The 16075-nt window shown below is 41.8% G+C and overlaps 2 protein-coding genes across 3 annotated transcripts; one reads left to right on the forward strand and one right to left on the reverse strand.

The window, feature by feature from the left end:
• Nucleotides 1–10277: 10277 nt before the first annotated feature.
• Nucleotides 10278–11685, reverse strand: LOC107223110. The gene is made up of 4 exons (XM_015662693.2): nucleotides 11537–11685; nucleotides 11149–11255; nucleotides 10628–11020; nucleotides 10278–10527 (listed from the first exon to the last, which is right to left on the reverse strand). The coding sequence occupies exons 1-4, from the start codon at nucleotides 11552–11554 to the stop codon at nucleotides 10299–10301; spliced, it is 747 nt and encodes a 248-aa protein (XP_015518179.2). The 5' UTR covers nucleotides 11555–11685; the 3' UTR covers nucleotides 10278–10298.
• A 1071-nt stretch (nucleotides 11686–12756) lies between these two features.
• LOC124294622 lies at nucleotides 12757–15268 on the forward strand. Of its 2 annotated transcripts, XM_046740670.1 has the most exons (6): nucleotides 12757–13201; nucleotides 13662–13946; nucleotides 14429–14562; nucleotides 14655–14717; nucleotides 14812–14901; nucleotides 14967–15268. In XM_046740670.1, the coding sequence occupies exons 2-6, from the start codon at nucleotides 13727–13729 to the stop codon at nucleotides 15018–15020; spliced, it is 561 nt and encodes a 186-aa protein (XP_046596626.1). In that variant the 5' UTR covers nucleotides 12757–13201; nucleotides 13662–13726; the 3' UTR covers nucleotides 15021–15268. The 2 variants fall into 2 exon arrangements, with proteins under 2 accessions (XP_046596626.1, XP_046596616.1); XM_046740660.1 differs by lacking the exon at nucleotides 12757–13201 and having other exon boundaries at nucleotides 13909–14191; nucleotides 14266–14562.
• Nucleotides 15269–16075: the final 807 nt, after the last annotated feature.

Genomic DNA, 16075 nt, shown 5'->3' on the forward strand with positions numbered 1-16075 from the left:
TCAAATTCAATTTGTCTGACTCGTGTCTGACTAGTTCAATTGCGAAAAATCTGAAAACGGGGCAGTAAGAGCATCGAACGATCAGCAGGAAAATGATGGAAAAACGACCAGCAGCAGAAAGAATTACAATATGAAGTCATCAGTTTTGAGGCTGCAACTCTTCATTAACTGCGCGCCGCGTGTTGTAACTGAACCCAATCAACAATCTCTCGCAATATTACGTCTGACTAGTGCGACGATTAATTTAATCCTAAACTTTTCAAAATCGCGAAAATTTTCACCAAAAATTCAAAGGGGTTAACCTTCCTTTTTTTGTGACCAAAAAATTTTTCGTCTCAGAATTGATTCGTATGACTCTTTCCCGACCAATTGGACCCCAAGGAACTCAGAAAACGCAGCAAAAGGAGCGTGGGATCAACGGGAGAGAAGATACGAGGAAAAAAGCACCTGCTGAAAAATGTCGAAAATTCAGGTTTTCGTTTTTTGGCTGTAACTTTCGATGCGTTGATCGCAGCGTATTGGGACTGCGCCCAATCGATTTCTCTCGCAAAATTACGTCGGAATAGTGCCACAATTAATTTATTCCAGCACTTTTGGAAATCGCGAAAATTTTCGCCAAAAATACAAAGGGGTTAACCTTCCTTTGTTTTTGACCAAAAAATTTTTCGTCTCAGAATTGATTCGTATGACTCTTTCCCGACCAATTGGACCCCAAGGAACTCAGAAAACGCAGCAAAAGGAGCGTGGGATCAACGGGAGAGGAGATACGAGGAAAAAAGCACCTGCTGAAAAATGTCGAAAATTCAGGTTTTCGTTTTTTGGCTGTAACTTTCGATGCGTTGATCGCAGCGTATTGGAACTGCGCCTTATCGATTGCTCTCGCAAAATCACGTCCGAATAGTGCATGAAAGAATTTATTCCAGCACTTTTCCGAATCCCCAAAATTTCCGCCAAAAATACAAAGGGGTTAGCCTTACTTTTTCTTCATTTTTTGAGCGGAAAATTTTTTGTTTCAGATTCGATTCAAATGACCCGTACCTGATTTATTGGACCCTCAGGAACTCAGAAAACGCAGCGAAAACAGCGTAGTGATTTAAAGACCTAGAAAGGTGATAGGGAGAGAAAGAACGACGCTTCTTAACACTTCGAGTGTATTTTAACACACATTTGAAAGATACGAGCGAAATTTTTCATCATCCAACTGTCGCAGAACGGCAGCGTTATTAGCCGACCCGTTCACTGAAGAATACATCTTCAGTCAACGGCTGACGATCGAAGGGCCTGGCCGCTTGAGTCTGGAATCGGCAGGAGAGATAAGGTGTGTATTTCTTGTATGAAATGTGAAAGCTAAAATCATTATACATCATATCATATCATCATACATCATACATCATACATCATACATCGTACATCATACATCGTACATCATACATCATCATACATAGTATCAAAGTTCGAAACCAGAGTTTGGATGTCGGATGTTCAGAAAGTGACGTCACCAATTCAGAATCAGCTAGCCGAATTCCTCAGTCGGGAAACAACCGCGCAGTAGAGCGGACGGATGAGAGTCGCGCTCCGCAAATTTCGAGTAAGGGTTCTCAACCTCCCGATCCCGCGCTTCGGGTCCGCTACGTATTTCGAGTACCGGGTTCTCAACCTTCCGGATCCCGCGCTTCGGGTCCGCTACGCGGTGAAACTCGACTTCCAGGATAAGCGCTCCGTGGCTCCTCGTTCATGTTTACAATAAATTATTTCAATTCGTTTTTCGCGCAAGCCCAAATTCGGTAGCTGTCAGTCCGCTAATAAAATATCTCGACTTCCAGGATAAGCGCTCCGTGGCTCCTCGTTCATGTTTACAATAAATTATTTCAATTCGTTTTTCGCGCAAGCCCAAATTCGGTAGCTGTCAGTCCGCTAATAAAATATCTCGACTTCCAGGATAAGCGCTCCGTGGCTCCTTGTTCATGTTTACAATAAATTATTTCAATTCGTTTTTCGCGCAAGCCCAAATTCGGTAGCTGTCAGTCCGCTAATAAAATATCTCGACTTCCAGGATAAGCGCTCCGTGGCTCCTCGTTCATGTTTACAATAAATTATTTCAATTCGTTTTTCGCGCAAGCCCAAATTCGGTAGCTGTCAGTCCGCTAATAAAATATCTCGACTTCCAGGATAAGCGCTCCGTGGCTCCTCGTTCATGTTTACAATAAATTATTTCAATTCGTTTTTCGCGCAAGCCCAAATTCGGTAGCTGTCAGTCCGCTAATAAAATATCTCGACTTCCAGGATAAGCGCTCCGTGGCTCCTCGTTCATGTTTACAATAAATTATTTCAATTCGTTTTTCGCGCAAGCCCAAATTCGGTAGCTGTCAGTCCGCTAATAAAATATCTCGACTTCCAGGATAAGCGCTCCGTGGCTCCTCGTTCATGTTTACAATAAATTATTTCAATTCGTTTTTCGCGCAAGCCCAAATTCGGTAGCTGTCAGTCCGCTAATAAAATATCTCGACTTCCAGGATAAGCGCTCCGTGGCTCCTCGTTCATGTTTACAATAAATTATTTCAATTCGTTTTTCGCGCAAGCCCAAATTCGGTAGCTGTCAGTCCGCTAATAAAATATCTCGACTTCCAGGATAAGCGCTCCGTGGCTCCTCGTTCATGTTTACAATAAATTATTTCAATTCGTTTTTCGCGCAAGCCCAAATTCGGTAGCTGTCAGTCCGCTAATAAAATATCTCGACTTCCAGGATAAGCGCTCCGTGGTTCCTGGTTCATGTTTACAATAAATTATTTCAATTCGATTTTCGCGCAAGCCCAAATTCGGTAGCTGTCAGTCCGCTAATAAAATATCTCGACTTCCAGGATAAGCGCTCCGTGGCTCCTCGTTCATGTTTACAATAAATTATTTCAATTCGTTTTTCGCGCAAGCCCAAATTCGGTAGCTGTCAGTCCGCTAATAAAATATCTCGACTTCCAGGATAAGCGCTCCGTGGCTCCTCGTTCATGTTTACAATAAATTATTTCAATTCGTTTTTCGCGCAAGCCCAAATTCGGTAGCTGTCAGTCCGCTAATAAAATATCTCGACTTCCAGGATAAGCGCTCCGTGGCTCCTCGTTCATGTTTACAATAAATTATTTCAATTCGTTTTTCGCGCAAGCCCAAATTCGGTAGCTGTCAGTCCGCTAATAAAATATCTCGACTTCCAGGATAAGCGCTCCGTGGTTCCTGGTTCATGTTTACAATAAATTATTTCAATTCGTTTTTCGCGCAAGCCCAAATTCGGTAGCTGTCAGTACGCTAATAAAATTTCTATAACTTTGTAATCTTCTCATAATCTTTCTGGTAGATTTTATCGATAAAAAAATTATATCAAACCTTACACATTATTTTTGATTTGTTCTCACGCTGAAAATATTTATTAGTATTCGGGGTATAACTCGAGGTGGTTGAAGGTGGTCGGAGGTGGACGAGGAGGAGGACGAGGAGGACGAGGATTTGTGCTGGGTGAGTAAAACCCTTTTATAATATTCGATGGCAATTATAATTATATTTCATCTGAAATATTACAAACTTGTCACGTTTACAATAAATTATTTCAATTCGTTTTTCGTGCAAGCACATATTCAGTAGCTATGAATAATCTTGTACAATTTATTATATTATTAATTAATTAATTAATATTCTTATAATATTTAATGACAATTGTAATTATATTTCATCTGAAATATTACAAACTTGTCACGTTTACAATAAATTATTTCAATTCATTTTTCGTGCAAGCACATATTCAGTAGCTATGAATAATCTTATACAATTTATTATATTATTAATTAATTGATTAATATTCTTATAATATTTAATAGCAATTGTAATTATATTTCATCTGAAATATTACAAACTTGTCACGTTTACAATAAATTATTTCAATTCATTTTTCGTGCAAGCACATATTCAGTAGCTGTGAATAATCTTGTACAATTTATTATATTCTTAATTAATTGATTAATATTCTTATAATATTTAATAGCAATTGTAATTATATTTCATCTGAAATATTACAAACTTGTCACGTTTACAATAAATTATTTCAATTCATTTTTCGTGCAAGCACATATTCAGTAGCTGTGAATAATCTTGTACAATTTATTATATTCTTAATTAATTGATTAAATACATTAATTCTTACACAATATTTTCGATGTCTTCCTATACTAAAAATATTCATTACTATTCCAGGTATTACCCGAGGTGGTCGGAGGTGGACGAGGAGGAGGACGAGCTGGACGAGGAGGAGGACCAGGTGGACGAGGAGGACGACGAGGTGGACGAGGAGGAGGCGGGGTGGGTCGTGGGAGAGGACCTCTCCTCTCCTCAGAGGAGAGGAGGGGGAGGGGCAGGGAAGGGGGAGAGGTGGGCGGGGAGGGGGAAGGGATGGGAAGGGAAGGGGCGGGGAGGGCGGCGGGGCGGGGAGGGCAGCTGGGAAGGGTGGGCGGCGGGGAGGGGGAAGGGAAGGGGCGGGGAGGGGAGGGTGGCGGGAGGGGGCGGGTGGGAGGGAGGGAGACGGGAGGGAGGGAGGGAGGGAGGAGGGCGGGAGGGAGAGAGTGGAGGACGGATGTCGATGCGAGCCCGTTAGAGTTAATAGAGCAGTACACCCCCCCCTCCTGCGCCCGCCCACCCTCCCTCCCTCCCGCCCTCCCTCCTCCCCGCCCTCCCTCCCTCCCTCCCACCCTCCCGCCACCCTCCCCTCCCCATCCCTTCCCCCTCCCCGCCACCCTCCCCTCCCCGCCACCCTCCCCTCCCCGCCGCCCTCCCCTCCCCGCCGCCCTCCCCTCCCCTTCCCATCCCATCCCTTCCCCATCCCCGCCCACCTCTCCCCCTTCCCTGCCCCTCCCCTTCCTCTCCTCTGGGGAGAGGAGAGGTCCTCTCCCACGACCCACCCCGCCTCCTCCTCGTCCACCTCGTCCTCCTCCTCGTCCACCTGGTCCTCCTCCTCGTCCAGCTCGTCCTCCTCCTCGTCCACCTCCGACCACCTCGGGTAATACCTGGAATAGTAATGAATATTTTTAGTATAGGAAGACATCGAAAATATTGTGTAAGGATTAATGTATTTAATCAATTAATTAATAATATAATAAATTGTACAAGATTATTCATAGCTACTGAATATGTGCTTGCACGAAAAATGAATTGAAATAATTTATTGTAAACGTGACAAGTTTGTAATATTTCAGATGAAATATAATTACAATTGTCATTAAATATTATAAGAATATTAATTAATTAATTATTAATATAATAAATTGTATAAGATTATTCATAGCTACTGAATATGTGCTTGCACGAAAAACGAATTGAAATAATTTATTGTAAACGTGACAAGTTTGTAATATTTCAGATGAAATATAATTATAATTGCCATCGAATATTATAAAAGTGTTTTACTCACCCAGCACAAATCCTCGTCCTCCTCGTCCTCCTCCTCGTCCACCTCCGACCACCTTCAACCACCTCGAGTTATACCCCGAATACTAATAAATATTTTCAGCGTGAGAACAAATCAAAAATAATGTGTAAGGTGTGATATAATTTTTTTATCGATAAAATCTACCAGAAAGATTATGAGAAGATTACAAAGTTATAGAAATTTTATTAGCGTACTGACAGCTACCGAATTTGGGCTTGCGCGAAAAACGAATTGAAATAATTTATTGTAAACATGAACGAGGAGCCACGGAGCGCTTATCCTGGAAGTCGAGATATTTTATTAGCGGACTGACAGCTACCGAATTTGGGCTTGCGCGAAAATCGAATTGAAATAATTTATTGTAAACATGAACCAGGAACCACGGAGCGCTTATCCTGGAAGTCGAGATATTTTATTAGCGGACTGACAGCTACCGAATTTGGGCTTGCGCGAAAAACGAATTGAAATAATTTATTGTAAACATGAACGAGGAGCCACGGAGCGCTTATCCTGGAAGTCGAGATATTTTATTAGCGGACTGACAGCTACCGAATTTGGGCTTGCGCGAAAAACGAATTGAAATAATTTATTGTAAACATGAACGAGGAGCCACGGAGCGCTTATCCTGGAAGTCGAGATATTTTATTAGCGGACTGACAGCTACCGAATTTGGGCTTGCGCGAAAAACGAATTGAAATAATTTATTGTAAACATGAACGAGGAGCCACGGAGCGCTTATCCTGGAAGTCGAGATATTTTATTAGCGGACTGACAGCTACCGAATTTGGGCTTGCGCGAAAAACGAATTGAAATAATTTATTGTAAACATGAACGAGGAGCCACGGAGCGCTTATCCTGGAAGTCGAGATATTTTATTAGCGGACTGACAGCTACCGAATTTGGGCTTGCGCGAAAAACGAATTGAAATAATTTATTGTAAACATGAACGAGGAGCCACGGAGCGCTTATCCTGGAAGTCGAGATATTTTATTAGCGGACTGACAGCTACCGAATTTGGGCTTGCGCGAAAAACGAATTGAAATAATTTATTGTAAACATGAACGAGGAGCCACGGAGCGCTTATCCTGGAAGTCGAGATATTTTATTAGCGGACTGACAGCTACCGAATTTGGGCTTGCGCGAAAAACGAATTGAAATAATTTATTGTAAACATGAACGAGGAGCCACGGAGCGCTTATCCTGGAAGTCGAGATATTTTATTAGCGGACTGACAGCTACCGAATTTGGGCTTGCGCGAAAAACGAATTGAAATAATTTATTGTAAACATGAACGAGGAGCCACGGAGCGCTTATCCTGGAAGTCGAGATATTTTATTAGCGGACTGACAGCTACCGAATTTGGGCTTGCGCGAAAAACGAATTGAAATAATTTATTGTAAACATGAACGAGGAGCCACGGAGCGCTTATCCTGGAAGTCGAGATATTTTATTAGCGGACTGACAGCTACCGAATTTGGGCTTGCGCGAAAAACGAATTGAAATAATTTATTGTAAACATGAACGAGGAGCCACGGAGCGCTTATCCTGGAAGTCGAGATATTTTATTAGCGGACTGACAGCTACCGAATTTGGGCTTGCGCGAAAAACGAATTGAAATAATTTATTGTAAAGATGAACGAGGAGCCACGGAGCGCTTATCCTGGAAGTCGAGATATTTTATTAGCGGACTGACAGCTACTGAATTTGGGCTTGCGCGAAAAACGAATTGAAATAATTTATTGTAAACATGAACGAGGAGCCACGGAGCGCTTATCCTGGAAGTCGAGTTTCACCGCGTAGCGGACCCGAAGCGCGGGATCCGGAAGGTTGAGAACCCGGTACTCGAAATACGTAGCGGACCCGAAGCGCGGGATCGGGAGGTTGAGAACCCTTACTCGAAATTTGCGGAGCGCGACTCTCATCCGTCCGCTCTACTGCGCGGTTGTTTCCCGACTGAGGAATTCGGCTAGCTGATTCTGAATTGGTGACGTCACTTTCTGAACATCCGACATCCAAACTCTGGTTTCGAACTTTGATACTATGTATGATGATGTATGATGTACGATGTATGATGTACGATGTATGATGTATGATGTATGATGTATGATGATATGATATGATGTATAATGATTTTAGCTTTCACATTTCATACAAGAAATACACACCTTATCTCTCCTGCCGATTCCAGACTCAAGCGGCCAGGCCCTTCGATCGTCAGCCGTTGACTGAAGATGTATTCTTCAGTGAACGGGTCGGCTAATAACGCTGCCGTTCTGCGACAGTTGGATGATGAAAAATTTCGCTCGTATCTTTCAAATGTGTGTTAAAATACACTCGAAGTGTTAAGAAGCGTCGTTCTTTCTCTCCCTATCACCTTTCTAGGTCTTTAAATCACTACGCAGCGTTAAATACTGTCTCATATACGAAGCATCCATTTCATCTCGTTCAGAATTAGCGCATCCGTTATGTATTGCAGTTACTCTGATTTTTTTTCCATCCGAATACTTTTCGAAAAACAATTCCGTTTCTCCACCCAACGCAGATGCTTCACTTGCGACCAGCTAAAACAGCGTTTCGATTCTATGCCTATGAAAATTCAAGATCGAGAGAGCAAATGAAAAGTTGTTGGAATAATTGTGAAGACTAATGTTATGGAATACATCGAGCGCGCGTCGAATAGAATCCCATTTCGAAATGAATAATTCTTCTCTTTTCATATCATAGCCAATCTAGTAATGTAGGTAAATAGGATGGTTGGAGGTGTTCGGAAATGGTAGGACATTTCAAAAGTTAAAGTCGACGATGATCCCGTGCATCAATTTTATCGTTACAGATTTTCTTTTTCCATGAGGCATAGAGTATTCAACAACGATAATGCAGTCCTTAAAATTCATCATTCATCTCTGTCTGGAAAGCTAATTCGCAAGGCGTGGTGTTCTATTCTATTTGCATTATTAGAAAAATACCCGTACTGTACATACACTGTGTCTAATCTTTTGCTACATTTGGTTTAATCCCCATGCTTCCACAGCACGAATAGTCGGAAATGTTTTTGATTATCCATAATAAAATAAAAGAAGTAACAAAGCTTAAATTTATTGTGAAAGCTCTAATGAATACATCAAACTGCGGTCGAATCAATTCATTTATTATTTGCACATGACCTCTGGATATTTGATACATTTTTCCTCAATACATTGAAACATACGTATTTATAATGAAATATCATGCAATGGGCTGTGTAAACTATAAACTATAATTTCTATCGAATAGCTGCTTTTACATCAACAGGGCTTTGAGACTCAGTTCCGTTCGTCCTCCTTCTCGTCCACCTCCGACCACCTCCAACAATCGCCAACCACCTCGAACAACCACCGATAACCACCTCGGGTTGTACCTGGAACAGCAATGAATATTTTCAGTATAAGAAAACATCGAAAACATTACGTAAGGATTCATATAATCACAGGTTTTGTTTTTTGGCTGTAACTTTCGATGCGTTGATCGCAGCGTATTGGAACTGCCCCCAATCGATTTTTCTCGCAAAATTACGTCGGAATAGTGCAGGAAAGAATTTATTCCAGCACTTTTCAAATTCGCGAAAATTTTCGCAAAAAATGCAAAGGGGTTAGCCTTACTTTTTCTTCATTTTTCGAGCCGAAAATTTTTGGTCTCAGAATTGATTCGTATGACTCTTTCCCGACCAATTGGACCCCAAGGAACTCAGAAAACGCAGCAAAAGGAGCGTGGGATCAACGGGAGAGGAGATACGAGGAAAAAAGCACCTGCTGAAAAATGTCGAAAATTCAGGTTTTCGTTTTTTGGCTGTAACTTTCGATGCGTTGATCGCAGCGTATTGGGACTGCGCCCAATCGATTTCTCTCGCAAAATTACGTCGGAATAGTGCCACAATTAATTTATTCCAGCACTTTTGGAAATCGCGAAAATTTTCGCCAAAAATACAAAGGGGTTAACCTTCCTTTTTTTTTGACCAAAAAATTTTTCGTCTCAGAATTGATTCGTATGACTTTTGTTCGACCAATTGGACCCCAAGGTACTCAGAAAACGCAGCGAAAAGAGCGTGGGATCAACAGGAGAGAAACGACGAAGGAAAAAGCACCTGCTGAAAAATGTCGAAAATTCAGGTTTCCGTTTTGAGGCTGTAACTTTCGATGCGTTGATCGCAGCGTATCGGGACTGCATCCAATCGATTTCTTTCGCAAAATTACGTCGGAATAGCGCCACAATTAATTTATTCCAGAACTTTTCAAAACGTGAAAATTTTCGCCAAACATGCAAAGGGGTTTCCCGTACTGTTTTTCAAATATTTCCAGCCGAAAATACTTGATCTTAGGTTTGCAACGTCAATAACGTGTAGGTTACAATAGAATTCAGCATTTTTCACGATCTGAAAAATTTTCATCTAAAATAAAATAGTCAGCCTTTTACTTTTAGAGGCATCAAAGTTTTTGTTTTAGATTTAATTCGTATAATCATCATATGGCTAGTTGGTATTGTTCGAATCCAGGAAACTTACCGAAAATCGCGTGGGACCAAGAGTAGCAAAATCACGAACGAAGGATCAACAGTGAAAACGTTACGAAGGAAACCTCTCGATTTTTTGCAATCAGGGCATTGAGGTCTTATTTTAAGAATCCCCTTCACATCTTTTTTCGCGACTAATTTTGTTGAAATCTCAACAAGAAGCATCTATTACTCGTTAAAACAACAATGACACATGTTAGAATCTCAGGTTCCTCAACCACAGTAGATTTAGTTACGAGGCCGACTTGGTCATAATGTATCCACTACATTGTTACGCAAAATATCTTTTTATTCATTCCATTTGTACATATTTGCTAAAATAATTGTCATTTGCACCAACAGTTTGTGGGCTGCGACGTTTTTGATTGTAGAATCGATCACTGAGGTACTGAAATGATCCCTGTCCCTGGTACCGATAGTCCGCCGAATGATCCTGCTGCTGATACTGAGACTGGTATTGTTGTTGTTCAGCGGGATGATTTCTCGACTGGATGTTGTAGACAGAAGACTGTGTGTCGTATCTACGGCAGGAAAACCAAAATCACTAGTATAATAATACATGGCTCGTTCTGCACTAGCATCGAATCCAAATTCCTAACTTATTCAAACGTTTTTACATACCTTTGCGGCGCTGGATTGTAGACCTCTGGAGCTTCATAATTCGGTTGTTTCGCGTAGTTCGTCCTCTTCGGTATCGGCCTGTAGTACTCTCCATTGGTGTACTTGGGGTCAGTATAATAGACGGAAGGATCCTCCCTGTACTGTCCGTCGTCTTCGGGGTCGTTGGGACCGGCGACAGTGTTACCCTGGATGGTGGAGGGAGGAACGTTGATGTCGGTTCCAGCAGGCTCAAAACCGCGTCTAGAGGCGCCGTATTCGACCTCTCGAACCTTTCCCGTATCATCGACGAACCCGTATTTCCCGTACACTTCCCCCGTGGGGTATTTCGATTCTATCTTGAACGAACCATCGGCTGCTTCGTACCCGTAACTGTAGCTACCGTCCTCGTTGTGCCTGAGGAAAGAAAATCCTTGTTTCAGCATGAAAATTTCCACAGATCACCGATACGATGTCGCAATCGCTTCCAGCATCAAAAATGCGCTGTACAATAAGAGGTACGAGACATTACGCATGGCGATTACCTGTCAATCTGCTTGAGTATGGGTACGGGAGTCGTGGTTTGGTAAGGCTGCTGGTACTGCGCGTGTATCAGCCTGGTTGAGCTCAGAGTGCAGAACACAAACGATACCTGTAACAAAGGAATACAGTCAATGGGCAAGGCAAATGCCGTAGCGATCAGTAGAGTGGGCGTTGAGCGTGGACCACAGCCTTCGATCACGTTCACAAAGGTTCACTTTCATCGACACATGATCGGTTCGTTTTATTCGCATAACAGGTGACCGTGCGATTCAATTTCTCGTCTATGCTCAAGGTTCAAAAACGCGAAACTAACGAAATCGCAAATGCGGATGGCCCCCGGTTTTCACCTCCTTGTTTCTCAATCACTCTTCTCGCCGTTTTTCTACTCACTATAATGAGGCGACCCATGGTGTCTGCCGTTCCGGTTCACTTCAAGTCGGTTGTTCCCGGTGCGCGTCGAGTCGCTCGGCTTATATACTCCTTGCTACCATTAGGTCACACCCATCGTCGTGAGTCCACCTCTTCACCTCGTCTTCGCCAGGTATATCCATGCGCACCGTCTTTGAAAATACCAGTGAATCACTTCCTCACGATCTTCGTGATTCGCCAAGCCTGATTCGATTCCTCTGTGGAATTTGAACGTTGTGTGAAAAGGATACAAGTTTCTTTTTTCAAATTTGAAATGCGAAGCAAGTATTATGGCAACCTTGACCTTGAACGTCGTGAAAGGATTCTGGAATTCCGATCTAGTCGCTTTAAGAACTGCGCACTCTACGCTTCGCGCCGTGTTTGCATATGTAGATCATGATCCGACACTTTCGTATTTTCTCGTTCAAAACACGCAAGATTCGTGAACGAAACTCTATCGCCCTCCTTTCCGCTGCGCCATGTGGGGATAATTAGTGTTACGTGATCTGATCTGATCTCGTTGGAAACGCGTTTCTCATATAATACCTGCAGTCCTTTACGTAACACCGAATTCCACCGAATTTCTCCGGTACGTGTGATACATAATCGTGACGAAAAGCCCCCCTGTTGCTTATTAGTAACGCAATCGAATTTTCGGCAAGGCTGTGGTATTCAATGCGTGACGAAATGACCTGCAGTGAAAAATCTGTTCTATAAAAAGAGTAGATAATTAAGTAGTTCTACGACATTTAACTCCCAGTCCACGAATTTTTCTTACGGTTTTGGTATAGACGTTCGAAATTGTCCTTCAGAGAAAAGCTAATCAGTCCCTGAGCTCAACAATTTAGCAAATCGATCAAACAATCACCGAATTGCACGTTGCGCACGTAGAAAATGCCACAGTTCGATCCATGGATTTAACAGAGATTGTACAGTCAACGAAACGGCCTTGGAGCTTGTCCATCGAAAGCGAAATCGCTCCCGATTCGGTCACTGCCATCGTCACGACATTGGTCTCCTCCCATTTTTTTGTTCTACCGTGATCCGTATATTTTTCGTAGATAAATAATGATCCACGATGTCAGCCAGAGCAGTTAAACTGGAGGATGAATTTCGGATACTGTAGACTAACTGGGGCAGCCGGTATACGCCAAGAATAGAATTCAACATCAAATCACCGAGACTAGTATAATTTTATTCGTTTTATGATGTGGGTATAGCTTTTACACACCTGCGTTAGTCGCAGAAATGGCCTTCATCTGCTCGATTATTGAACGCCTTTATTCTCGTCTCATCCATATTGCCTGGACATTTTTCACCGGTATAAATATATGCATCAGGGTTTTGGGTTCGTAAAGCAGGTCGAGGTACAGTGAGATCAGACCGTATGTACCTGTGCTCCAGTTTATACGGGGTATGCATATTTTATACATACAAAAGTCGGTCGGTTGCATGTCAGTCAATTTCTCAAATTGAACCCGCTCGATTTTCGGGGTTCAAAGAATGCGTTCTGCCTCACGATTTTTTCCGGTGCGTATTATACCAACCTTTCACAAGTGACGTGAGCTCAAGCGGATTCTTTGTATGCAGAGAAAAGCAAAGAGCTATTTGTGTCGCAAGAGTGTCGCCGTTTCACGCCTGAGTGGAGTAAGTACCCGCGGAAAGCAGAAGCACGTGAGCTTGTGGTAAAAAGCCGCACATTTTCAGCCGGATGGCATGATAATTGTTTAGGAAATTATTTTTCGACGAGAAGCAAGGTGTACAATGTCAAGGAGAGTTTCACACCACTCTGTTTGATTGCTATATTTCACCTTATACGAGAAAGAGGGTGAGGTACAGAACGTATAAGAAGCGGGCGAACGGAAACAATTCACGGGATATTTCGTATAAAGACCATTCAGGATAAAGTTATCGATGGAAATCGCGAGGATATCTCATGTAAAAGATTTCTTGGGGGCGTCTTTCTTATTTGTGTGGTTCATCGGAGTACCGGAAGTCCAAGTTTGGCGGGGCTGGAGGGTTGCTCATCCTGTGATATTCGTACTGTTCCTTTTCGTTTTGAATTGTTACACCATCGCAACCGAATACATCCGATTGTCTCGTCTAGGGTCAAATGACGGTGGATGTTTCTTCATAGCCGATATTGCTCTGTTTATTTCCAACCTCACGTTGATGGTCGTTTGGGTCACGCGAGGAGCGCGTAGTGTACACGAAACGGTGGTAAACCTCGTTGCCGTTGACGAGGACATGAAAGCCTTCAAATTTTCCGGGAAAAGCGAATGCCTTGGCGGACAACACCCTTGGCTATCGGGACTGGAAGTTTTTCTCTCCATGGCAATGATCGCTTGTACCACCATTCTCACCTTTTCAACTCGGCAAACTACTCCGCCAGGTGTGCTGATTGCTTGGATTATCTATGCGATGAAGATCATCGTGTCTCGCATTCAGCTTGTGATCGCCGACATCATTTTGTCAGATCTTATTCGCCAGATCCGAATCAGATTCCAGAGAATCAACAACGCGTTGTACGAAATGGGAAATATCGTTGATGCGAGTGTGCTGATGCTTTCACGATTTTCTCTAATAGGGGGACGAGATCGTAAACTTATGGGGCTTATGAACCGACCACGACTAATGGTGCGCAATTCATTGCTCTTCCGATTATCTCAAGTAGTCTGTATAAATTAACGTGATCATATCGTGAATTGCAGAAATCACAAGTGGAGAAAATTTTGGCGGATGTAAATTTCTTGTGGCAAATGCACAAATCTTTTTGCGATATTGCGACTGATCTTAACTGCGCGTTTTGGCCTCACTTGGTCTGTACGCTTTTAGTCACGGTGCCGTTGTGTATGCAAAATGCGTTTGTTCTAGCTGTGACAAAATTTACCCAATACGAAAATGATCTGAACCGCTACATAATTATTGCCTTCCACTTCTCAGCGTTCGTCCAAATTATCGTTAAATCTTGGTTGATCGTGTCAAGCTGTGACGATCTAGCAGCTGAGGTATGAAACCGGTCTCCCTGGGAAGTTATTACTGACAAAAAGTTATTGAATTGTGATATAGACATGTTTTCTTATTATCGTACATATTGCAGGCTAACAAGTTTGGCATTATGCTGCATCGGATCGATATTTCTGACGCAGGTTTCAATCGACAGGTCAGTAAGACTAATTGTTTTGCTGAATGCAAGCTGGATAATATTCTAATTTTTGATCTGTAAGTACATGTATCAATTCGTCGCATATTTTCAGCTGCGAGAGCTTTCAGTCAAACAGTGCCAAAATAAATTCACCATGTCAGCGGGCGGATTATTTTCTATCAATATTCCGTTCATAACATATGTAAGTAAAAACCGTTTTTAACTGATCAGATAAAAAGAGTTTGATACCGTAACTTTTACTTCTAGATATTCTGCCCTGTAACGGCGTATACAGTTTTTGTCTACCAGTTGAACAATTAACATAAAATACATGTAGAATTGAGTAATATTATATTATACATATGTTTACTTCGATACTATTGTCAGTTATTCTGCGAATAGTTCAGCAGATCAGTAGATTAGACACCCAACCGTACCAATAAATTTAATTTAAAATTGAATCACGCCTTTACACTAGCAATATGAAAACTGCGCTGTATGTTGGATTGCCTAAGTGTTGGCGCCACCAGGTATCGCATAAGTTAGACAATTACATGTATACCTGTGTATAAGTTTTTGGAATCTCCCAATTGAATAAAGATAGCGGTTGTAATAAATAAATTGAATTGAAATTAAATGCATTATTTCTCAAATACCCGCCATTTACCTATACTCCCAAAATTGATAAATTTTATACAAGCATATTATACGAGACAAAACCTGCAATCACAATGCGTACGTCCAGGTATAGAAGAATTCAATTTACATTCATTCATAATGTAGATGAAATTTAGTGACAGTTACCTGATTGCATGCGTGCAGCAATTATTTACACAGACGTACACTAATTAAACAGTGTACAAAAAAATTTTAGTTCAGCTTGTTAGTCAAAAAGTTTTCAAGACAAGTTCAGTATAGTCCTGGCTAATCGGTGGTCGTAGATTAAAGCTGAAAGAAAACATATTTTACATGAATTTTTTTCAAAATGAACATACATATGGCATTTGAGTATTAAAGTTATTCTTGCCAAGATAAAAAGCCCAGCAGCTTGTATAATATTTTCTGCCAATTAAGAGGTGCATAGTCAACAAAAACCGATTTAGATATAAGTATACAGAACACAAAGTTCCTAGCGAAGAAACTTCCATTTAATATAATCGTGACTTTATTGATTCTGTATTATAAATGTATTCGGACAAACGTGAAAACGAATTATATTTACACAACGCAACGAGGAACATTAGCAAAACACATTAGGGCGTTAGATTGATTGGAGTTGAGACGCTTACCTCTGAATATTACGGCAGACGATTGGAGTTACACTGGGTTGATACTAGTGGAGGCGTAAAGTAGTGTAACGATGAGCATATTCCAGC

The sequence above is a fragment of the Neodiprion lecontei genome, chromosome 1 (genome assembly GCF_021901455.1).
Source record: "Neodiprion lecontei isolate iyNeoLeco1 chromosome 1, iyNeoLeco1.1, whole genome shotgun sequence".
NCBI lineage: Eukaryota > Metazoa > Arthropoda > Insecta > Hymenoptera > Diprionidae > Neodiprion > Neodiprion lecontei.

Bases quoted from the DNA above. Each gene is read 5' to 3' on its own strand.
- LOC107223110 (XM_015662693.2), bottom strand. The intron at 11,021-11,148 runs GTAATCGCCATG...TTCTTTCCTCAG, and splicing joins ATACTCAAGCAGATTGACAG to GCACAACGAGGACGGTAGCT. The intron at 10,528-10,627 runs GTATGTAAAAAC...TTCCTGCCGTAG, and splicing joins TACAATCCAGCGCCGCAAAG to ATACGACACACAGTCTTCTG.
- LOC124294622 (XM_046740660.1), top strand. From the start codon at position 13,976: ATGAAGATCATCGTGTCTCGCATTCAGCTTGTGATCGCCGACATCATT. The intron at 14,563-14,654 runs GTATGAAACCGG...TACATATTGCAG, and splicing joins GTGACGATCTAGCAGCTGAG to GCTAACAAGTTTGGCATTAT. The intron at 14,902-14,966 runs GTAAGTAAAAAC...TTTTACTTCTAG, and splicing joins ATATTCCGTTCATAACATAT to ATATTCTGCCCTGTAACGGC.